This window comes from Hippoglossus hippoglossus, chromosome 8 (genome assembly GCF_009819705.1).
Source record: "Hippoglossus hippoglossus isolate fHipHip1 chromosome 8, fHipHip1.pri, whole genome shotgun sequence".
Taxonomy (NCBI): domain Eukaryota; kingdom Metazoa; phylum Chordata; class Actinopteri; order Pleuronectiformes; family Pleuronectidae; genus Hippoglossus; species Hippoglossus hippoglossus.
The window spans coordinates 5,118,361-5,143,953 of NC_047158.1; the positions used below are offsets into that span (position 1 = coordinate 5,118,361).

The 25,593-nt window shown below is 40.3% G+C and overlaps 1 protein-coding gene across 1 annotated transcript; it reads right to left on the reverse strand.

Annotated features, from left to right (window-relative positions):
• Positions 1-18,610: 18,610 nt before the first annotated feature.
• LOC117766331 (non-structural maintenance of chromosomes element 4 homolog A-like) lies at positions 18,611-24,115 on the reverse strand. Its single transcript, XM_034593257.1, has 10 exons — positions 23,328-24,115; positions 23,164-23,244; positions 21,993-22,123; positions 20,749-20,888; positions 19,768-19,867; positions 19,562-19,652; positions 19,380-19,474; positions 19,256-19,301; positions 19,041-19,132; positions 18,611-18,956 (listed from the first exon to the last, which is right to left on the reverse strand). The coding sequence occupies exons 1-10, from the start codon at positions 23,506-23,508 to the stop codon at positions 18,891-18,893; spliced, it is 1,023 nt and encodes a 340-aa protein (XP_034449148.1). The 5' UTR covers positions 23,509-24,115; the 3' UTR covers positions 18,611-18,890.
• Positions 24,116-25,593: the final 1,478 nt, after the last annotated feature.

Genomic DNA, 25,593 nt, shown 5'->3' on the forward strand with positions numbered 1-25,593 from the left:
CATGTGAAAGTGTGAAGAACGATTGTGAAGGTTTATAAGAGGGAAACAGATATTTTAAGGGTGAAGCCCAGTTCAAGCTTCTCCATTTTCAACCCAACAAGTTTTGCAATTCGCAGACAAAAGCCCCTGATCGGCATGGAAACGGCAGTCGTTGATCGCTATGTGTGAACTCTTGAACAAAGCGATAAGAGAGGACACGTCCCTGACAAGACTCAGACTCTTTCCATGCTGCTGGAAATCTAGTCAGAATCTGCAACAATGCTGGCCACCTCCAGCCAATCAGAGCGCGGGACGGGGTGTATGGGTGTGCCGGGGTCTGCACACACAAATATACTGACTCCGCCTCAACCGAACGTGGGTGAAATATCTTGCAGTTAAATAAATAGGTGGGTCCTGTCAAATTGTCGCCAGATATTTGGCGGTGTAACCTGAAGCTCTTCTTCCTCCACAAAAATCTGTGACTCGCCTCCGACTCGTGTGAGACTTGGCTAAGAGACGACGAGAATTGACCACTGAGAGGAGATGAGAGAGAGCACTGGAGACAGGGAATCACTCGACTCATAAAATGATTGGGTGTTACATTTGGTTACATTTCTAAACAATAAAGGCATCAGGCCTGATTGATCCTGACAATTCTTACGTTGTCATCTTGTGTTGTCACCTACAGGCGATCGGCCACAGCAACCTACTCCTCTGTTCTGTCACCAACAACATCTTTCCTCCTTCTTTTGTCCGGACGCTGGGAAGCACAACGGATGCTCTGCTGGTCGTCTTCCACCGTGAAACACTGTACACAAGACAAAAGAAGCACTCGTTGCACCTGATGCTCACACTGCCGAGAAGTTAACTGACCCTTCAGGCCTGTTTTCAGTCTGTCACCTTTTAAAAGTCACATTGTAGTCAGAGAGTCTTATTTATATATTTCCCCTTCTAGGATTTAAATTCTCAGTGGGAAAAAAGAAGCTGAACTCTCCTGTTTGACCCTGTTAAGTTTAAAATAGCCCGGACGTGGAAATATATTTTTAGGCAGCATTTGCATTGCTATGCGTCCGTGTGACACCAGACACTACAACTAAATGGTTTCCTTGCGTCAGAGGAGAACCTACAACACACTTTGTCACTTATGGGAGATCACCCCCACACACGCAGTCGGCTATAGACTGGTGCCGTGTGGACTCTGGGGATCAGGTCCGCAACACATTTACGAGACACACGACACGGCGAGGCGTCACCTCCCCTTGTCAGGTTAGAGGGAGGCAGACTGAAGCTGGAAAAAACGGGTGACTTGATATGAAGTTTGACAGGTGCTCTCCGCCAGTGTCTTTAGCCTCTTTACCCACGGCTGGCAACTCATGCACAGAGTGTGTGCGTCACGTTTTGTGCGTCACATGGTTTCACTTCACTCAGAGCCACGCTGCCGGGTTAGCAAACTGATAAGCAGCAACAAAACTCAAGTCATTTAAGTGGAATTAGTAAAGAAAAGACATGAGGAAATCAAGGAAGGAAGGAAGAAGTGAATACAAAGGAGAGCAAAGACAGAAACTGGGAAAGATGGAGGGGAAGAAGAAAAAGGAGAGAGCTGAATGAGCTGAGATGGAAAGAAGGGGAGAAATAAAACAAGGGAGAGAGGAAGGAAGGAAGAGCGTCCATAGTAAGGAAGCACATGAAGAAGGAGAAAGCTGAAGAGGTGGAATGGAGGAAAAGAAAAGTGGCAAGAAGAAAAATGAAAGGCAGAAAAGAGAAGAAAGAAAGAAAGAGGGGGACAGAGAGATTTAAAAAAATTGTTAAGAAAGAATTAAAGACTAAAATGACCTGAAGGAAACAAGCAAAGTAAAAGAAGGGAAATGACTAATGAAATGATTAAATCTAAACCTCTACCACATGCTTTCTAACTTAAGATTTAAATGGATTAAAAGTGAATTTCCCATTGAAAAACAGTGGATTAACATTTTCTAGAATGGAAACACTGCAGCGCGTGATTATGATAAATACAATAAGTACAGTTCCTCTTTCTAGTCTGGAACAAAACACTCAACAAAACTTTCATCTGAAATTCCAGACTTCAGCACAACTGACTGCACTCGGTTCAAATCCAACACAATTAAACCTAATGAGTTCAGCATCACAGGGATCCTGTTCACTTCACTTCAGTCTATTAAAACAGCTGCAGACGTAGCGTGAACACACTGAGACAGACGTGACCCGACAGCTCGCTGACCAGCTGACTGGACCGAGCTGACATCCGACAACCTGGAACGCAGAGAAGCCAGATGTTTGTAGAGGCTTGTTTTATTTGACCCGACTCAGCTCGTCTGGATGTTGACATTACTCATTTTTTGCTCTGTTGCTGGACAAAGAACAAATATTGTGTGGATAAGATCTGTTCCAAAAACAGAGAAAGAGGTTTTTTGGGTGTCAGGAGACTAAGATGACATATCAAAACTAAACTTGAGAGATTTCATGTAACTATTTTCATTAGATTTCATTGTTGCTCATGTTTCCGTTTGGCTCATACTTCACAAAAGTCTTATTTTTGTTGGATATTTCTTCAATTTTAAGTTATGTTGTTTTTGCAATTCTCAGAGGCTCCGCGAGGCCTCTCTCAGACAGCCCAAAAACCACAACTTAGGCAGCTTTCACACCTTGTTTGGTCTGCACCTTCGGACTTTCCAGTTTACTCTGAACCAAAATATCAGGCGCGAAAAAAGTGCTTCGGACTACGGTCTGGATGAACAGACCAAAACGTAGAGAGGTGATCTCGGCCTGGTTAAGACTGAACCATGGAGTGTGAACATACTTTTTCTGTCCTGGTCAGACTTTCTGACCAATTTCAGGAAGTTGAGACATCATTAAATAATAGAAGAAGAAAAAGAAGAGGAAGTGGCTCACAGGATTGCTTGAAAGACATTTGATGCATTTGAACTAGTGTGGAGTACAACCTGTCCAACTGACAACACACCAACATCAAACACACGCCCGTCTACAAACCAGTCAAGTACAGGTAGATGTAGCCCACGTAGGTGATGACAACAGGATGCATGTCATACAAAATTCCTAAGAGCGCTCCCTAAATTACAATGTGAAACCAAAACTAACCAGATCAAATTTAAACAATATAACAAAGACATGAGGCTTTCAGGTGTAAAATGCGTTTAGACTGAGCCTAATGCTAACAACAGCATGCTAACAAGCCTACAACATGCTCGTGTTTAGCAAATTAGCGCAGAGGACAAGAAGCCACATCCACACGATTACTCGAGAATTTCTAATTTGGGTAGAACTTCCACTCTCTGTAGTGAATTTTAATTTTTGGCCGAACTATCCCTTTAAGTCATAATGCTAATGTGATATGGGTAAAAATCGTCCTCCCTGTATGAAAACCGAATGGTAATAAGTATTTTTTCATTTTAATTCTAATAAACAATCAACAGTCTATCAGCCAAAATTAAAGAAAATGTGGACAAAATAGTTATTTTTTCCATTTGTCTGCATTCACCCTAATTCATTGAGGATTACCTGGCGACTAAACTCCAGGGAAATTATAGGAAAAATACAGACTCTCTTAAGACAGGCTCTGATAATATGTTAAAGATTTAAAAAGCATCACCAAAGGCTTTCTTCAGTCTGGCGTCAGTCTGGGATCATGTGAAGACACTAGAGACTGTTTAAATCCACAGAACGACTGCAGGAGGATCTGCCTAATGCTTGGAACAACCCACGTGTCTTATATCTTGTAAATCTGATGTGAATTAGTGCTGTTTTAAAGCCAAAGGGAGCTCATAGCAAATGCTTTGATTCCTTGTGCTTACTGCACCTTGAATGCTCCCTTTACATTGACTGACAATACCATTTGCACAGTACTGTGCAGTATATGAGCCGTGGATCACATGGATCTGCTCTGGAGTCTGTACACGTGAACAGCAGCTGTTTGGGGATCTGTGGATGTCTCTGCTGCTACATTCTGGACCAAACCTCCATATAGGAGAGGACAGCGCCCACTGGAAGGAAGTTAAACTCCGGAGTCGGAGCATAAAGGTGAGCCAAACGACATCAATGAAACGCTTCTCAGTCTCACGCATCAGCTCAGCTCCTTCCTGACAGGAGAGGTGCGTCTGTTCCACGATCGCTTGGTTTGTTTTGGATTGAACAGAGGCAGTTTTAGAGCACAATGCAGGAATATGACAAATGCAGAAAAGAAAATGACAATAATAAGTTATTCTGTTGTCATCAACATGCTAAATCTGACAGACTACAACTAGAACTACTTCATTGAGTGAACCCTCTAATTAGTACCAATCGGTCAAAAGAAAAGACCATATGGTGCGGACAGAGTGATCTGATTTAAGTTTGCTCTTCGTTAGCAAGAGTAGCATTAGCCAAATACCCCCCAAAAACTAGCCGGACTAGCCAACAGGTGTGCTTCACGCAAATGTGGAGCATTGTGATGTCATGTGACATCACAGTGAAGTACGGTCCAGACTGTCAAGATGTTTGCAGAACTTTAACATTCACAAAAACCTAAATGTTACACTTGACGATAGAAACCCAGAAAAAACTTATTGTAAGTCGCTTTGGATAAAAGCGTCAGCTAAATGAAATGTAATGTAATGTAAAAAAACGTATTATGTTTCCTTTGGCATGCCTAGCTACTGAAAAGCTCCGATGTCACATAGCTGGGCACAGAAGAACTGCTTTCATGAGTACGAGCTGGCACGAGGCTCCAAACTTGTGCATCATTTTACTGGAATGAATGGAACACAATGTATGAAGGCATAATTATGCTATCTTAATCCATCCATGCATCATGAATGGGCAGACAAAGACTTAACGGAAAAGCTATTTCAATTTCAAATGTAGTGGGTGGAGGTGTTGCAGCTTTTGTAAAGTATAATGCAGAAGTGGTTGCGAGGTACCACAACTTCCAACATGACCAATACATTCAACAGGCTGCAGGTCAATTCACTTTCTGTCCTACATGCATAACAATGTCTGGCTGTGAGCCAGTATCCTTTATACCTACTTTCTTTTGGGTTGTTCTTTATTGAGAAACCCATGAGAACCGAAATGTCAGTGCAAAAGGACACAGTTTATAGTTTTGGACCAAAGTGCAAACCCTCTTCTCTGAACAGAATAAGAGGCGGCAGTATTTTAGAGTGTGAAAGTGGCTCTGGCGTGACAGGCTCTGTCTATGGTTCTTTCATGTGCTGCCAGTGGTTCTTGGAGTGTCTGATGTGTTGGCTGCCCGCACTCCCACAGGGTTCGCCCTCATTCCATAATAAAGAGACTGCTCTTCCTGACAGTTCCTCCCATTTTTTTAACAGTAAATCTCACCTCAGCAGAACTATAGTGCCATCTACAAAAACATTTTCCTTAAAAGATTTACGAAATCAAAAACCCAACAAGGGGCTTAGAAACAGTACTACCCTTAATTTCCTGAAAAAAACTGTTAGTCTTTGTATGACTGCTTTCAGACATGCGGTCCTGACATTTTCCTGAAATGTATGTGAGGATGCCAATGTCAGTTGCTCCAGACATTTTTCGCAACTTTTCCGGAACTGTTAAAAATGCCCAGAGAATGTCTGAGTGAGCCCATGCGAGAATACAGCAGGAGAATGTCTGTACAATTCTCAACGAGCGAGTGGACGTGTTGATGTTTCTAATGTGCGATGGGCACAGAACGGAAATAATACACATATCTCAGGATGAAAAAGAGGAGCCATACACGTAGATAATGCCGAAAGATGACAAGATTCTAGAGTTTTTGGCAATAAGGCCTGATGCTGGTGTTGATGTTTGTAAACAAAAACGTGATTTCTGCAGAAGGATTAACCCAGACAATCTCATGCTGCATTATTTATGCATTTTTTTTGTAAGGTAATTTGTCCTTTCATTTTTGATTTTACCTACAAACTACAAAATAGTGGAGATGCTTGTCACCAACTTCTGTCAATTACGATTTGGACAACAAGCTGCGGTACATTCAAGACTGCCCTTCGATAAAAATATGACTCTGCAAGCAACCTTTTATGACCCATATGTAACAATACAAGTCTGTATCAGTTTTTCAGTAAAACATGTTTTTCTGAAAACTATAAAGCCCTTTAGTGGCTGCAGTAATTATGACAGTTTAAAAGTAATGAGGTTTTAATCACAGAAATGTCCTACACATATCACGTTAAGAAGAACACAATAGGGCTTGTAGGAACACAAAAGTAGCTTCGTAGAGGTCTGTGTGTTATAACAGCAGTTGGATGTCATAGTTTAATACGATTATTTAATTAAATGCTTTGCCACATCTGAATCCTCTTTCCTCAATTCAACGCCAGAGGAACACGAAGGTCTCGAACAAAAAAAAAACTGACAGAACAAAAGGAAAGTTAACACCCTGTAGTCAGTCCCATCACTTATCACGGATGATTAAGTCCATATGTGCGGGGGAAAACTCAAGAGTTTGTTTAGCATTTCCCAGGACTGTACTTGATGTTGCCTCCTCTGACGCACATGCTTCGGCAAAAGATGGGAAAAGTGTGTGTGTCAGCCTCTTACTCATCGTCCCATAGAGCGATAACACACTGTAGATGGCAAAACCTGTTGTTATTGTGACACTAAGATTTCTGGAAGAGGTGCTTCTTGAGAAATAGAGTCATTGGAGAATTTGTTAACCCTTTGATCCACAACGTGGGTCAAAAGTGGTTTTATTTTCTATATCTTTGCAGTGAATACATTTCATCATTCAGCTTTTCAGGTATTCCCCAATTAACTTGTTTTTGATCATCACAAATCCTTATTTAAATGTTTTCCTTTGTTACTTTTTGAATAAAAATCATTTTTGTATCACTACCCTTCTAATGCACAACATGGGTCAAAAACGACCGTATTCATTTCCTGTGTTATTTCATGCATGATTGAGTATTTCTTTCCTATATGTTTGAAATAAATGTATTTTATCATTTAATATTCTAAGCAATCATTAAATATCTTGTTTTTGATTACCACAAATCATTATTTTGCTTTTTCCTTTCTTATTTTATAAACAAACATCACTTTTACACAAATGGGTCAAAAATAACCCATAAAGCATATGTATTCACTACGGAAAACACCTACCATTCATTTCACACAGCTGCTTTTGCACATCTGATGCATGTAAGTCTTATTTTACAATCCATTACTAGTGAGAAAGAGAAATATGCACAATACTAACTAGCTGTTAGCTAGCTAGCTTCTTTTCTGGCTAGCTTACCATAGCTAGATCAACAAAATAAAACTCGAAATATAACAGTATATACTTATTAGACTGATTGATATGCATTTGAAAATATGCTTTTGATTTTTTGTATCCAGAGTGTTAGTACGGCTGGTTGACATGTTCACAAAGATGCTGTATGAAGAACTGGAGGAAGAAGATTCTGAGTCTGTAATCTCTGATGCTGAGGGCCTAGACTTTGTTCCACGGGATCAAGCTGGAGTTGTGGGTGTGTCTTGGAATCCAGCTCCCCTAAATGAAGAAGGAAGAATAATAATAGCAAAGAAACAACCAGCCATGCATGAAATAACGCAGGAAATGAATACGGGTCATTTTTGACCCATGTCGTGCATCAGAAGGGGTTTGCATAGCTTGTTTATCAAAGGGTTATTAAGGGTTAATCGAAGATTTTTGCTCCTGCTTTGATGAATCAAATCTCTCAGAGGCCTGTTGCATAAATCTGGCCTGACGAGCGCACATGAAGCAACTGGAAACTCTGTCATCAGTCACATATGATGCAGTTTTAGCAAAGCAGGTTAAGAAGGTTTGGGATGGGCTGGATAAACGATAATGACTCAATCTATCTTTTATTGTAAATCCTAATGATTGTGTGTACTTTTTATTTATGGATTTTTGAAAGGGAAAAAGTTAAAAGAGGGGAAAATCTATCTATGTAATAACTCCAGAAATGTCAGTCTGTTATCTCAAGGACTGTTTATCTTTTCAACTTCACATGAATGCCAATTGGCATGTGGATTGTTAACGGCCCAAAAAGGTGTAGGATGACAACTGATTCTCCAGTTCTGGGTTTTGTGTAGTGAGTTGAGCTTTACTAAACTTTGAATGAACAGGTGAACAGCTCTTTGTGGTACCAGCCCAGCTAAGTAAGGAATAATATGCAAGCAGGACAATGATATCATGTTTATTATTCCAACTTTGATGGCAGAGGTCCGCAAACCAAAAACAAAGTCGTTTTCTTTTACTAAAACCACCTTAATCAACTCAAATGAAAATGCTTCAATGTGATATATTGTTGTGTAATTTGATGAACTTGTTGCATTATCCTTCTGCAGCTACAACAATGTGAATATTGTGTTCAGGTGAATGACACTTACAAAAAAGATTGGTAATTAAGATGCTAAATTTTAAATATAGATTTTTTTTACGGTATGCTTTACAGTGTTCTTTATTTAATAATTGGAAATAATTTACAGGAATGTGATGATATTATTTATTCACCATAAACCACTTAAAGTCAAAAAGCATCAGTTTCTAATTGAGTCTTGTTTTGCGTCTAAAGCGTTTTCCCTCCCTTCAGTGAATTAAGTAAATAATTTGAACGGCTCAGGGAGGAAATAAGAAGGTGTGTCTGACATGCCCGCAGAGGTCATATAACAAACACAATGATGTCATGGGAAGTAGCGTCTTCACAGCACTCGGTTTCCTATTCATCTGAACAGCTGAGCTACTTTGGGGAGCTGAAACTTTCCTGCCCGAGTCTCATAAACCCACAGAACTCCCAAACTGTTTCCATTGTCTGTTCCACCTCTTCACGTGCAGTTTGTAACAAATCATTATAACTAAGTTATTGTTGCTGTCAGCAGGAGTAAGGTTATAGGACCTGCTCTTGTTAGAGGTTTTGGATAATTCTTAATTTTTCCACACGTATCTGAGAAAGTATGACATTAAACAATCCATACATCAGTTTCCAACAAGTTTCAGTTACAACATGAAGCTTTGCTCATCTAATTAAATGTATGCCTCGTCTTATAAACTCAAATCAAGTTAGTTATCACTTATTTCGTTTTTTGTATATATGTAATCTCAGATTTCCTGTTTTTCATGGGAACCGTGATACATTATGTTGTTGTGGATATAGGTTGTTTGGACTCATGCAGCTGAATTTAGCTCCTGTGCTGCACAGAAATAGAAAACACTTGATTATAGCCCTGCTTCAGTGGCTCTGCAGTGAACATGTCTTTCAGACTGCACTGAATTTCAGATAATCTCCTGAAATTATCCTGTAAGTGAGAACGCAAATGTCCAAGTTAGTTGCTGCAGTGTTTCTTTCGCCAGCGTCCAAGTGAAAAGTCTGGATAATGTCTAAATGAGCCCATGAGACTGTCTGAAGGATTTAATGCGACTGAGTGGGCAAGTTGATGACGTTTCTAACATGAGACCTACACTTTCCGGAGATTACCTTTTACATATGAGGAGCCAGCAGAAGATTGTCTGGGTCAGACGCACCCACAACAATAGGAAAATGTCCAAATTATTCAGGCTATATGAAAGGCCAAAGGCTACATCCTTCTAGTGTTGCAGTGGTGATATCAACGGATGATGTCAATGATGGAAACCTGACGCTGAACTATAAACCAAGTCCAGAGCTGTAGTTATCCCCACTGGGGATCCTGTTAACCCCTTACATGAAGTATAAGTCCAACTTTAGACCTGTCACGGTTGATTTTTCTTTTGAAACTGGTTTTATGCTTGAAAAGTGTTGAACAAACACACGCTTGTCTTCCCTAAACCAAAACATGTGACTTCATGCAGCCTTCTCCTGACACGGATGAGAAAACATCATATATGAGCCGCATGATCATACATCTAGAATCTATTTGACATTTTCAGCAACGGTGCAAATGAACAAATGTGAAAATGTAGTTTTCGTGGTAAAACAGAAACCAGCAGGCCACCACCCTGGATTCCTCCCCCGCCCTCCCCAGTCTCACCCTCCCTCCCGAGTGTAAACAGCGTCAGTGTGAGCCCCAGAGGGGGAGGTGTGTTTGGATGAGACCTCGGGGTGCTTCTGTGGTGTTTATCAGCTGTGGACATTCCTCCGAGTGCTGCATGGGGAAGGAGCACACAAGCTGCTGCGATGACGTACAGGAGACAATGGTGCGGAGTCAGTTCTCCGGCCCCCCTGCTGATTCAAACTGGGTGTGAATGTGGGCCGCAGCACAAAAGAGCCGAGGCATTTAAACTGAGACAAAGCTGGAAGAGAAGGCCCAGAGAAAAACATGTGCCATTAATCTGTGAGATATATGGTCCTCTTATTCACCAGAGGGAACTGAATCATTTGCACTAAATCAAACTGATTTTAAATGTGGATCTGTGGTTTGGAAGCTTGTTGAGTTTGTGTCATTGGGAGGATTTGATACTTTGTAATGATTGTTTTGGCTGTGAAACATGCTGCTAAAGACGACACCAAAAGACGATGGCAAAAGTTAATATATTGATTCAACTGTGTTTTTCCTTTCCGGCCGAACAGTTTATCTAAGTCTGTCAATAGTTTGTTGCATTTACAGCAGAAACTCTCACAGTCAAAAATGAGTTGGACTGCTCATCTGTACCGAACTGTCATCTTAATATTTCCAATAAAAACATTTTGTATATTGCAATTTATAGAGCCTCAGTATAATCAAAAGTACAGAACTTAATCCAACATAAATCATATGTGTAACTATTCAATCAATCAATCAATAAATCAAACATCACATTTGATCTGTATTGCCCATATTCATAAATTACGATTCGCTTCATGCGACATCCTCTGCCCTTAACCCTCGACAAGAGTGAGAAAAACAACCCAAAAAAAACCTTTAACAGGAGAAAGAAAAACCCTCAGAGAGCCACAGTGGAAGTGTGAGAGGATAATAATTGGAAAATATGTTGTCCAACAGGAAGTTGTTGAATGGAAGGAGAATGTTGAAAGACGGTGAGCGTGCCTGTCGCTTGGTGCTGGTGAGATCATCATAACAAACAAATAAATTACAATAATCACAGTTTCATGTCCGGGACACACAAGCCGGCTTTCGTGTGAGCGTGCATATTGTTCACATTTGATTTTACCACAAATAAAACTGAAGCAGAGATAGATAGACAGATAGACAGACAGACAGACAGACAGACAGACAGACAGACAGACAGATAGATAGATAGATAGATAGATAGATAGATAGACAGACAGACAGACAGACAGACAGACAGAGAGACAGAGAGACAGACAGAGAGATAGATAGACAGACAGACAGACAGACAGACAGACAGACAGACAGACAGAGAGACAGACAGAGAGATAGATAAATAGATAGATAGTTCATGCAGACTGGTGGCGGGTCCTTGGCGAGAGGAAACCATGAGTTCTGGGAGGAGCAGGTTCCCACACCCAGAAGAAGAGACTCACATCGCTCTAACACAAACAGTCCGACACTCAGGAAGGAAAGGGCTCTCTTTGGGCCTTTATTTATCAGATCTGCAAGATCCTCGGCCCGTCCATCACACGCTGCTGTCCGAGAAGTGGAGACCCCACCCACCCTCTTCCAGTCTTCTTCTTCTTCTTCTTCTTCTTCTTCTTCTTCTTCTTCTTCTTCTTCATGTATGTCAGACCCACAGTGCTGGAGTACTGAATAGAGAAAGAATCTTCACCTGATGTTGCACTCATTGTGTATCTGTCTCCTTCTGTGCCTTGTTTGGAAAATATTTCTCCCCCAGTCGTTTCCTTTAAAAATGTTGTGTAATGTATGTGTCACTCAGACTCATAGGATTTCTGTAACTTTTCATTTCGTGGAAACTTGTAGCAGGCTCGTTCTTATTGTTTTCGAATGATCTGTCTTGGGAGTTTCCCAAATATTAAAAATCGGAGATGGAAAAAAAGTGAAGCCAAAATGTCTTTATCGCCCCCTGGGGGCTGGCTGGAGTATAGTCATAAATCCAGCCTCCTCCATGGTATCAGAAGGAACTTGGACAAAACAAATCAAAAGAGGGTGAAACGTCAACTGAGACTTGGGATTGGTCCACGATACGTGTGTATTGTCAGGACCTCGACACTGCGGCTCCATCCAATGATCACTACTGCTCAGCCTCTGGCTCCACAAGAGTAAGACTGCAGCGTTTGTATCCAGGTTATTTTGGCTTGATTTTTGCCCAGAGGGAGGAAGTGGAGACCTGTCCTAGTCTATGGTACAGACTGAAGTATCAGTTGTTAATGCCGATGATTTGTTTTCATGTTATGCCAATCTTCTAATTAAATGTTTTCAATGTAAAAACATTTTCCATCCACTTTCTGTGTTGTTTTGCAGAGAAGAAGAAGAACCTGACTTCATTTTCTCACTCAAACCGATTTTAATTTCTTTTCTTTTAAACAAGTGGAACGAGTTGTTTCACAGTAACAGCCGTGAGTTCCAAACAGAGTTTCTGAGTGTCCCTCAGCTGTCTCCTGGTTGTGTAACAGCACCTCCTTGCTGACCTCATGGAACGTCTCAGTAACTCAAACAGTCTGAAGACACAAAGGAGACGGAGGATCACGTTAACCATGTCCACAGCCCCTCACCCCTCCTCACCCCTCCTCACCCCTCCTCACCGCCCTCTGCCCTGCACAGGCTGGTTCAGACTGAAATAAATATTCCCCCATTGGTCAGAGACTGACTCGAGTCACATTTAAAACAACGTTGATGGTTGATGGAAACAGAGGTGCTCTATGTTTTTTAAGTGTGTGATCTTAGCTTCTCTTTCAGTGTCACATTTTATTTCCATTTGAGGAAAACGAAGTTCACAAATTCAGGATTCTGGTTAACCATAAATTAACTAATGGACCCCCTGTAGTTTTATGGGAACGTTCACTGAAGGCAACCAGAGAACAATATTTCTAAGAAATCTTGAAAACATTATTTCGGTTTATAAGCAGGAAACTTGAACATGTGTTAGAGATAAAAATATGAATTTAATACAAAGAGCGAGGGCATGTGTCCTTGTTCCTGCTCTTTGTGCTCCTTCTCAGAGTTTTACCCTCATGGGGGCGCTGCAGACAAGAAGTTGCAAAGGAAAATATGCTGGAGGTTGTTCAATGGAAGAACAACGTTGCATACAAGAAAACCTGTTTAGCACCCAGACAGTATTTTTTAATGTAATTTAAAGGACCAGTGTGTAGGATTAATTGGCATATTTACAGATTGATGATATCTGTAGAAACGTGAGAGTGGCTCATTCTAGGGTAATGAAAACATACAATTATATTTATAATACTTTCTATTTCTGCTGATATCTTCCTAAATCCTACACACTGGACCTTTTCATATGTTGTTTTATGAAGACAAAATAAACTACAAACAAAAACTAACTAAGTAACTAAGTAACTAACCAACTAACTAACTAACTAACTAACTAACTAACTAACTAACTAACTAACTAACTAACTAACTAACTAACTAACTAACTAGGTAACTAACTAACTAACTAACTAACTAACTAACTCACACCTGAAAGTCTAAACCGAGCTTCATCAACTTTGTTACATTGTTTAAATTTGATCTGGTTAGTTTGGTTACACATTTTAATTTAGGGAGCATGACATTTGTACGTCCTGTCGTCATCACCTACGTGGGCTGCGTCCATACTTGACATTGATTGGTTTGTGGACGTGCGTCTGACGATAGCGTGTTGTCAGTTGGACAGGTAGTATTCTTTCTGTTGGAATCAAGAAAATGAATGAACCGGTCCATTTGGTTCATTTGGTTGCCACAGTAATAGCATTAAGGTTTTACTTTCGGCAAAATGAACGTCCCCATTGTTTACATCAGAGGTGAAGACTACAGACAATCCTGCAAGTTGCGTCCTCTTCTTTTTCTTCTATCCAACTGCAAATGATCCAAAACACGGTTGATGAACATTGATCTGGACCGATTCCACCTCTTCTGGTCTGGACCACGGTCCGAGGCACCTTTCACACATGTTGTTTTGGTTCAGACTAAACTGAAACGTCTGAAGGTCCAGACCAAACAATGCGGTTGTGAAAGAGTTTATCTTATTTAATCAGGTCTATTTCCGAAAAGTGTTGCTTTTTGCATTTATTTAGTATAAATTGTTTATCAGAGATTTCCTCAAACAACAACAAACTGACCAAAGTATGACAGCACGTGTTGAGGATACGTTATGAAACCATATCTCTACACGGGTCATTGATCAGTCAGTCAGCATCCTCCAGGCTCCAAGAGAAAGATGATATCTCAGTGGGAGTTCACAGCGGGGCACCGCGGCTTGTTTCTTGCTCCTCATTTGTTTTGGATGGTTGATGGTGGGAGAGCAGAGGTTGAGGGCAGGATGTCTCTGATCCACCACAGACTCAGCTTCACACTGTGAAAATGAGCAAACAGCATGTTGAGGCTCCATGCCTGGGAGACGGAGGGCGAACACAGACTCTTAACATCCTCAGCTCTCAGCCACAAACAGCTGAAGTCCTCCCGCACGATTTGTCAACATATCCTTCCACATCACTCCCTGCCTCTGTCTCTGTCTCTGTCCCCCTGGTCCCAGTCGGGCTGCCGGACTCACTGGCACCAGGGTCTGGCGCTGGGGAAGATCTATATCTCCAAGATATGAGCAGGAGAAACTCCACCCTAGAAGCCCACACACACACACACACACACACACACACACACACACACACACACACACACACACACACACACACACACACACACACACACACACGTGCGCACAGATACATCCTCTGAGCCAATCATTCCCTGACGCCACAACAACACAAACATTCCCAGGACAGAAACACTTCTCCTCCGACCTGCTGCTGTTTTTAGAGCTTTAAATCTTTGCTGAAACTGACACCAAACACGTCTTTTCTTTGTTCATAGCAAAACTATTGTTCTCTGATGTCTTGTTTTTTTGGATTGATTGATTTTTACGAAATTATTATGACATCATACCATATATACAATAACAACACACTCTGCCAACTTTATTTATTAAATAAAATATTCTGAGCAAAAAGTAATCTTAACCCAAAAAATACATTATTATTGCAATGGGCAATGTGCTCTGACAAGTTATAGATACAGTGCAAACACTGATGAGATAAACAAACAGCACACAGATACATACAAAAAAATACATTTTTAATCATAGTAAAGTTGAATTTAATTGATCCTATAATGAAAAGTACATTATAAACGTAGTGACCAATACAAAAATTAACATCACAGCCATTAAGCATCTTAGAAATAAGACTTTTTCACAGATTCCCCTTAGAATAATTCATGGATCTTGATGAAAACAAACAAAACTGACAACACATGAGTGTGTGTCATTTTCACAAGGTGGTAGGTTTTTCCAGCCACTGTATGGTAACAAACAGGACTAAAAACCAACCACCAATACGATAAGATCGCCTTACACTTCAAAAAGAAGGTAACAATTTGCATGGATCATTTGAAGTAGCTCCAACTCAGCCATTATCGAGGAAATCAAATGATAGTTTTTTAGTTTGTCAAACACAAATAGAACAAACATAATAGATTTTTCCTCTAAAAGCTTAATGTAGGTGAGCCATCTTAATTTTAATGAAAAGTGTTTGGTAATATTAAGCAGTAAAATTCCACCTTCTTTATATCACTTATACAACTAAACTTATTTCACTTCAGTAAAAAAATACTAGAGCAATTCCTTTTGATGGAACAATTTAATTTAAAATCAATGGAAATATCTTTTAAAACACTTCAAATGTGTTTTTCAGTTCTTTTGCATAGCTGAGTTTGATGGTGTATATCTGCCTCAGGAGCAGGGCACATGCTCTGGGTCCACACGGGTATTCCACGTCTCCTGTTCCCTTGTGATTCTCATGCTGGATGGACATTGTGGATGTGACGGTCTGTATCACTTCGTTGATAATGTCCCCACCATCCTGATCCTGGCATATGTAGGTCAGAATCAATGTCAGTGTACTCCTCATAATTAAAACAGCTGAAAGGCTTATTTGCCTTTATCCTTATTTAGCTTAATACTGTTTATATTTCCATAGATGGAGGCTAAAAATAAACATAAATTGGCCTATAAATGAAACACCCATAAATCAATTTAACTGTATGTCCCCCTCATCAGCTTTAAAACACAAAAAACAAAAAATGTTCTTCAGGAGATTCAGGATCACCACCAGGGGGAAGGATTTGGCCCTTCAATGAGACACATGCTGCTGAAAGTGTTATTTAGAGGAAATATTGTATTGCAGGATCCTTTATTACCCAGATTTGAGAGTATAATGCACCATAAAACATGTTTTTTGCATTTTCCCTCTTGTGTAGTGTATCAAAAACATTCTTTATAAGCAACCTTATAGTCATGAATTATATGAAGCATTTATTATCCATGAGACACAGAAATAGAAATAGTTTGACATTTAATCCAGATTTATAGAATAAAAGTCCATGTAAATACCATGACAGTTACTGAGAATCAATCAATCAATCAAGATGATCATAGTATGACACATGCAATGAAAAATATTAACAATTTCAAATGGTAATAATGTCTTTATAATGGCAGCAGCACATGGATCTGTGACGCACAGAGGTCATCTTCACTTCTCAGCCCCCCTCCCCCCACTCACCCACACACACAAACAAACACACATTCACACACGCACACCACCACCATCATCGTCAGCTCTCATCTGTGCGCAGGTCGCTGAGGGCCGGGGTCAAGTGTTTTGCCTCTGACATCAGCTTCCTACATTCAGAGGGATTACAGGCCTGAGCGAGGTCAATCTGTGCTCTGCTGATATAACGCACACATCTGCTCTGCCACTGATTCGTACCAGGAGGCAGGAAACATCACATGTGTCAGAGTTTGTTCTGCAGCAGATTAGTGCTGGATTTCATGCTCTCCTTGTTTATGTTACCAGAACATTTTCGTTGAGAGAGAGAAAAATAAAATCCACTGTGCTGCCTCACTGTTTCTGTTCTCCTCTCATGGAGCTCTTTTAGTTTTGCTATGATTGTAAGGATTAACTATAGATCATTATAGACTATGATGATTGCAGAGATTGTACAAGGCTCTGAAAACCCTATCGTTAGTGCATCATCACAAACTCATTTTATGTGCACAAACTTTGTGCAAACTCACACAACTGCATTTTAGATTCAAGTCGCGAACCTGCAGCTTCCAAATATTTACATTAATGCATCATCTCGTCTTCATCTCGTCTTCAGCTCGGGGAGCGCCGAGTCTCTCCGGCTCCTGCAGTGACTGACGTGTACGGGCAGCAGTTGATATACACATTTACAAATGTATGTTGGACGGGGTGTTATCTGCCATCATCACAGGCCTGAGCTGCGGAGCCACGTCTGTGGAGAGACAAGACTTATCATCCCCTATAAATAACACTGATTTGATCAGCTTGGTCTCTGACAGACATCACAGCACACTGTGTAAACATCCTTCTCCCAGTTTGCCTTGCAGGTTTCTTCTTTTTCCAAACAGGCTTTTGTCCAAATGAATCTAGCACACTTAAGGATGTGTCAACCCGCCTCCCACCCTTCTCCACTTCACTCAGCATCCCACTCTCACCCTTTTATACACAGCTCCTCCCTTCCTCACCCCCTGTTCCCTGCTCTCCACAGCTCCTTTTCCCAGCTGACGTATGCCGTCTGTCTCTCCCAGCCTTTCCTTGGGAGAAGAAGCCTCAGTTATCTCTTCTGCCTGCTCCCACACTCTCTCTCCCTGCTCAGAGCGACAGGCGGTGATGCGACGCTGCAGTCAGCCTCTGTACAGCACCCACTCCCTCTCCTCTCCTCTGTGAGATTCAGATGCAGCTCCCCATCACCCTCCTGGTGAAGTCGAAACCTGAGCACAATATCATGCAGTTTGCAGTAACAAGGCTAAAGATGCAGACGCAGTTTCAAGAGAAAGAGAGCAAACAAGCAAACACTATTTTATCATTTATTCCTAAATCAACCTTATGTTTAAATTTGTGCCTGGTTGGTGCGGTAAGGTGGTGGTTCAAAATATTTTAATCTTGTAATCCCAAAATGAAGCCATAGTCACCATCTGACACCAGTCACATACGTGTGTGTGTTATTAAAGGTCAACCAAGGAGCGATTTAGAATGGAATAGAAAGCTTTATTGTCATTGCACATTGTATATACTCTGCCGAGTGCCATTCCAGTTTTTTTTGTTTTCCTGTTTTGTTAATTATCTCACAACACTTTAACTATAAGGTTTTGGTTTGAATTTAAAATAGTTAATTATGACAAACTTAATAGTTGTTCTTTTATCTTAAAATCGAAAAAGTGTTTGCTAATTAATTATTGACTTAAGTCATTTCATTTAAGAGTTCAAACAATATAAATATTGTTATATATAAAGACTGTATTTACTGCACATGGGCCGACCAGTTAACTCAGCTTCTAACTAACAACTATTCAAATCATATCATTAACTCTTTTTCTACTGACCATACAGAACTATGTAAGGACCTTTGTATCAGAGATATCTACAGTAAAGTGTATTATGTTGTTGTCAATGATGTTGGGCACCTGGTATTTACACTTATAAATGAAAACAGTACGATCTTTCTTTTCTTTGTCTTTTATTATTCCAACTTCTAAAAACGGTAGAACAAGTAGACCAAAACCTACAGTTGCGTTTTTATGATCTCAAAATGTGAGCTACATTTCTGAGAAAATATCTAAGAATTTGTCTTTAAAGTTAAACCTTGAAAAAAAAAAAATTTGCTAAAGCAACAAAACAAGATAAGAGAACAATGGCTATCTCAATAATGTAGAAATTTAAAACAGAACAAGAACGATGACACACATAAGACTTGTGGTTTCAGGTTAGAAAAAGTGGCCTGGTCCTTCACGCATTCTGTGTGTTAGGAGGCTGAATCATTGCGTCTTTGATGTCCAAGACATCGATGAGCTCCTGGGGAAGAACAAGCAGTACAATAATGAATTTATAACCAAAGATGTACACTAGGTCTTTTATTGTTGCTAAATTATGTCTAACCCTCCACATCTTTGGACTCATAGTGATAATGCACTGGTTACAGCTGCTGGATCCTGCAGCTTCCGCCTTCCCCTCCCCCTCCTCTACAGGTGCTGAAACACAAAAACACACAATGTAGCCTGAGACTTTTTCTTTCCTATTCCCTTGAATTCCCTTGAGATGTTCCTGTTTCCTATTCCCCAGCCGGAATACAACTAAAAGTCACATCCTCTCACCGATACAAGGCATTTCGTCATCCAGATATATCCGTGCAAAACCGTCCTGAAACACACAGACAATGCTGTCACTAGAGGGCAGACAAGGTCAGTTGTTAAACAGACTTTAACACAGGCAGCGCACCCTGATCAGAAAAGATGTGTAGAAAGTTGTCTCTATTGTCTGGGAAAAGGAGTTGGGGTCAGTGACAAACTCGTAGTACGATATGGGTGATTTCGCTGAAAAAGAAACAGAGACATGTGTGTTAATAATAATTACACCGAGATTAAATGTTGGCGTCAACTTGAGGTCAACTTTAAACTCACGATTGTCTCGGTAATAACTCTTCAGATATCCCCAGATCCTTTTCACCTCTGTCTCGGTCGTCTCTTGATTAGACTCTTTTATTTTCACCAGCTGTCAGCAAATATGAACACGAGGCAGTAAGAAGTAAGTGTATCGTTATCTGTTTGCAAAAGCACAGTTGAATGCATGCAGGTAAGTGGAGCCATGGAAGGGTAGGCTTGGCTACCTGAGTGGGCATTATTTTTTTGGCATCTTTGGTAGAAGCCTTGGTTTGCCACAATCTCCTTTGCTGTGGAGGAGGCAGTTTTGCATGGAACGAGCCCCTCCTAATGAAAGAAACAAGAAAAATAGATTACTAAAATTACCGCAGTGCAGTTGTATGCCTCCGCCAACCGGTGCAGTGTGCACATTTATACACTTTCTTTTCTTCTAGATTCATATAATGTCACTGTGGCCTTCACCTTTGACCTCTGACATCTAATCACTTCATCTTTGAGCCCAAGTGACAACTGATCAAAAGGTGAAGAATTTCCCTCAAGTTGGTGTTGAGATATCACATTCAAAAATCCAAAAACATGTTTCTGAGGCCACTGTGACCTTGAACTTTGACTTAGAAATTCTAATCAGGTCATCCATGAATCCAAGTGAATTGTGCCAGATGCAATGAAACTCCCTATGGGCAGTCCTTATATATATTATTCGCAGGAACATGAGGTCACTGTGACCTTGACCTTTGACCTTCAGGCACCACTCTGACTGCCAAAATCAAATCAGTTAATCCTTGAGTCCAAGTGCATGTTTGTGCCAAATGTGAAAAGATTCCTTCCCAGCGTTCCAGAGATATCCCCTTCACAAGCAAAAAGAGTGTGCTGTGAGGCTACAGTGACCTTGACCTTTGACCACTAAAGTCTAATCAGTTGCAAGTGAATGTTTGTACCAGATTTTAAACTTGACCTTCGACCTTTGACCACCAAAATGTAATCAGTTCATCCTTAGTGAATATTTGGGCCATATTTGAAGAAAGAGTCATTCTAGAGATATCGCGCTCATGAGAATGGGACGGGTGGACAAACGGACAACCCCGAAAACATAGTGTCTGGTTGAACGGTGTTTAAATACAATATGTTGTTTTTTGTTGATACACTGTGACATCATGATTGTGCCTTTTCATCATTAAGAGCGTTACATAATGTGTTGAGTCACTCACATGTAGTGGAAGGTGGGTGCGGTCTTGAAACAGCACTCTGCTCTCCCGCCCAATGTGTGCCAGGCCTCCGGGGTCAGGTAGCATTGAGCTGTGCCCCAGTTCTGCTCGTCTTCTAGTCGGTTGAGATCCATGAAAGACAACTGTCAGGGAAACAGAGACATTTCCACTGTTACATATGATTCCCTGGCGCTTGCATTACAAAACAACAGCATTGAGATTTTAGACATAAGGACACAATGTGATTTAGGAATGCATACTTTAGGCTTAACTATCTAATAGGATGTGAACACCTGTAACATAGAGAGTGACAGCAATTCTAGCCATTCATGGATGTGCTGTTAAAGTGGGTGACACAAGTAGAGGGAGATATGATGGGATGCTGTGGGAGACATCTTCAGACTTGGGGGGGGTGACAATTGCTCATGTTATTCTGATAGCGTTTGTATATTGTTTCCCCTTCTGGTCTCCTTGAGTCTACATTTAAATCTTTTGCATAAAACATCAGCTGCTGCCTGAGTTCTCCTTTCACCAGCTTCCAGAAAACTTCCATAACATGAAGGACATGTTACATTCATTTTATACATTTAAAGAACAGATATGGCTGCTGTGAAATTTGCTTCTATTCACTTAAAGGTCCAGTGTGTAAGATTTAGGTGAAAGGGATCTATTGGCAGACGTTGAATATAAACACATCATAGTGTTTTCACTAGTGTGTAATCACCTAAATTGTATTAATTGTCGTTTTCTTTACCCTAGAATGGGTTTAATGTTGGTGGGTCATCTCTAGGGAGGCCGCCATGTTTTTTGCAGTGGTCCAAACTGGACAAACTAAACACCTTTTGAGTGAGGGTGAGGTGAGGTGTATTCAGCTGCAACATGCAACTTCACCACTAGATGTCACTAAATTCTACACATCTACACAGGGTAAGAGTACGAGGAGAAACAACCTAAGCACTTAATATGACTGAATGATGAGTCTATGTTGTTCGTTTGGATTTTTTACATATTACTAGCTCTTATAACTGATGTGTTATAGTTGAATGTTTACACATCTACTATACACTTCACTTTCCGCTAATTTGGCCTCCTCGTCTTTCACCCACTGCAGCAGTCATCACTCCGACTACATGGACACTCAGACATTCTAGTTAAAGGACACTTCCCTCAGTCGTGCATGTTTGTGTACAAGTGTGAAACATTTCATGCACAAAGACATATTGTGCAAACACAGTAAATGTACTCACAAGATGCTCAGCCATAGCGATGGGATCAAAAGCGGTGCACACAGCAGACACTTGGCTGGCTTTCTCCTTCCCCAGGTCAGTGGCCGTCAGGACGAGCTGGGCATTGAGAGACACTTCCCTCAGGTGGGGAACTGCCAAAGATCAAAGCAGAATCAAAGTCAACGAGCTGCAGCACTGCATGGTGATAATGATGATGTGGTAATTACTATGTGGATTGTTACTCTGGATACTACAAATGCAAAATTACATTTTTTATAAAGGGCAATTGAAACAATCCCCAATTTTCCAATCAGCTATACTCGGATGCCTTTGAACAGTGTGAGTGAAACACCAGAGCACCCAGGGTAAACGCAATCAGACATGGGGAAATATTTTTCAGTGGAGATGCTAGTGTTAAGGATATGCTCTTATTGAGACATATAATTTTGGCACTGTGGTGGAATACCTCGGCCAACCAGTGCAGTTTCCATGTACATATTTCTACATAATTTTTTTTTTCTTTTCAGATTGATATAATGTCACTGTGGCCTTTACCTTTGACCTCTGAAATCTCATCACTTCATCTTTGAGTTCAAGTGAGTTGTGGCAGATGTAACGAAAAAACATAATGCCTCCGGCCAGATGCTTTGTAATGGTGGCACTAAGGCAAACTTTGACACATTCACCTAATTGAATGCACGACTCTAGTGTCTGTCAATGCTTGACTAAAGGCACAGTCACGTTCACAACAACACAGAAATCTCCAGAGCGTTCACGTGGGGGGGGTGGTGCAAGAGGCAGGATGTAACATAGTAATTCTGCTGCAGAGATCGTGTGTTTTTGTTTACAGAACAATGACGCTGACGTCTGACCCATCACCAAAAGCTCTTGACATCTTGGTCTGTGTCTACGTGTGGCACCACCCTAGAAAAAACTAGCTAAAGAACCACTTCTTCACACTGGCTTTCAATTTCAAATTTAGTTTGGGCCCTTGATTACATCTGTTACTGTGCTATATATATATATTAATTCTCAAATATTCATGATGTTAAACATGTTATTGCTTTTGTATTTACTATTCATACTTTTATATATATTTTTATGATCTTTCATTTCCCTATTCTAAGCCTGGTTGGATTTAAACCTGCTTTATAAACAAACTTTGACATGTCTTTAAATTGACTTATCACACCACCTTCAAACAGTTTGTCTGCCTGCTCTAAAGTTTCTGTGAGCTTGTCGTTGGAGGGGATCAGTAAATCCTCTCTGTTCTCTGTAATTCAAAAACACATATATACAGACAGATAGAAAACCAACATTGACATCCGAACCTCCCGACCTGTACGTCTTACTCACGCTGCAGGTTGTTGATGAGGCCTCTGTGCCGGCTCTGTACCTTACTCCTGAGAGCCAGGTCGTTGTCTCGCAGGTCAATGGAGTCGCTGACCCCCCTGTTACTTTTCGGTCGGCCCACTTTCCTGCGGCAGCCAGCGGAGCCGGCAGCGTCGTCCTTGGTGCCTCCTCTGGCTCTCCTCATGTTCCGTCAGTGAGGAGCTGAGCGTGGTGGTGAGCGGGAAACACGCTGCCGCAAAACAGGTCCGATAAAACCAAGCTGTGACTGTGTTAGTAAATGTTAAAGCTAATAACTATAGAGACAAGCTGATCCTGGATGATGTTTTCAAGTTGTTGGACATTGTTTTGAGGCGCGTAACAAGACAACTGAAGGTTTACTTCACATTTAGCCAAAGATGCTAAAAGATATAAACGTTTACTTTGGCTCCTTTACAAGGTGCCAAGTGCTGCAAGATTAAGCCAAAGTCGATTCGTGCAATGTGATGAATATGATGCATTAGACTTACCAGTGTTGTACTGTGAATGCTAACCACAACCTATGTTAGCTAATGTAAACCATGTTGTTGATTCAGGGTTAGCTAGCGCTAGCTGTTCAGCTAACGTCTCATTCAATCTACAACCAAACACTGACTTAAAACTATATCAATGCACGGTTAGCTAACATTCATACCGTAGACTCTTTTTTCATACGCAGCTTAAATATCAAAACAGATCAAATCAAATCCAGAAGCTAATTTCTGCTGAGCCACTGGAAAAGCACAAAAGTTTACCTTCTTTTTTTTCTTTATCCTGTATCTGTGGTCTGTGCTAACGTTAGCCGTTGTTAGCTATGAAAAGTTTAGTTAGTGATGTAGCTGGGCGTTAAGACTGTTGACTCTCTTCTCCCAGTGAGGCCACATTAAAAAATAAAGTCACAGTGTTTTGTATTCCGCATGTTGTTCTACCGCTTATCTAGAAAACTTCTTCAAACCTGCTCTGCACTCAGCGCCACAAGTACAGTATGTCATCCCAGAGGAAGACAAAGTCAGATTTGTATTGGTACTTTTTGAGAGAGAAGTAACTGAAGTTAAATATTTTACTATAATAATAATAATGTACAGCTTTTTTGTTTAAAAACAAATTACATCTGCTTCACAAAAAATAAATGAAACCAGGAAAATGCATTAATCAGAACAGAAATATAGAAATAATACAAAAGTATGAGTGCAATACAATCTGAGAAAAACAACGAATAAAGAAAATAACTCCTATTTAGTGACAATTGTGAAAAACATGTAATGTAATGAAGTTATTATTGTATGCAAAAGTAAAAATATGAGAATTTGTAATGCACATTTCTACACACTATATATAAAATCATCATGTATATTTTTTCACATTTATTCATTATGCTTCAAATCAAATTTTCTCTAAGATTCAAAATGTCGGACAAAGTTGGAACCAGCTTCAGAAATGGTCAATAGCGTGACCCACTTGTTGGGCAGCAGTCATAGTCACCTACAAGTCGTACTTGAAAGAAAAACGAGATAGCAAGCATGTTGAAACAGAAGATGAGTATTTTTACCTGAGGTAAAACATTTCAGGAGAAAGTTGGACATATTTGAAAACTACTCAAGGAATATTTAAGATGAAAATCAGGGTTAAAAATGAAACCTAAATGTTGGGTCTTATTTCATAAATATAACAGATTAAAAACATTCAATAAGCAGGTTATGTTTTCATCTGCATTTGTTTGACAGATTACCATGAAACTTAGTGGAAGGATGCGGTATGGGTCAAGAACACATAACATTTTTCTCTGACATTGTGACCTTTCAACATTTTCACTCATTTCAGTGATGACAAAAGTCAGGCATGTTTAAAGGACTGATATGTATGAGTGTGTAACTTGGTGCAGAACCAAATAATAATCTAGGATCTAGTGAATTTAAATGTGGTTTCCTGGGGGGACTGTTCGGCCTCGGTGGAGTTATGAACTCTACTGAGTGATATGCTAGTCAACTATATTTGTCATTGTTTACAGATTTTGGCAGTTTGTAAATAATTAACTCCAACAAGGAGGGTATAACATTGCGGATTCAAAGAAAAACATGAATGGTTTTAGTAAAATTAAAAAATACTAATTTCTGAGATCCCTCTCACTCTCATTCTGACTCACATCTATCCACTACACTTTTTTTTCCTTTTACCTCCACTTCATTTGTACAGAATCCCTCAAACATAAACCAATTGATACTTGGCAATTTTTTTAATTTTTACTTTACCTAAA

Excerpts from the sequence above, each read along its gene's own strand:
- LOC117766331 (XM_034593257.1), bottom strand. The coding sequence starts at position 23,508 with ATGAGGAGAGCCAGAGGAGGCACCAAGGACGACGCTGCCGGCTCCGCT. Across the intron at positions 20,889-21,992 it reads TCGCTATGGCTGAGCATCTT|TTGTCTTTCATGGATCTCAA; the intron begins GTGAGTACATTT and ends TTTCCCTGACAG. Across the intron at positions 19,133-19,255 it reads TGACGAAATGCCTTGTATCG|CACCTGTAGAGGAGGGGGAG; the intron begins GTGAGAGGATGT and ends TTTGTGTTTCAG.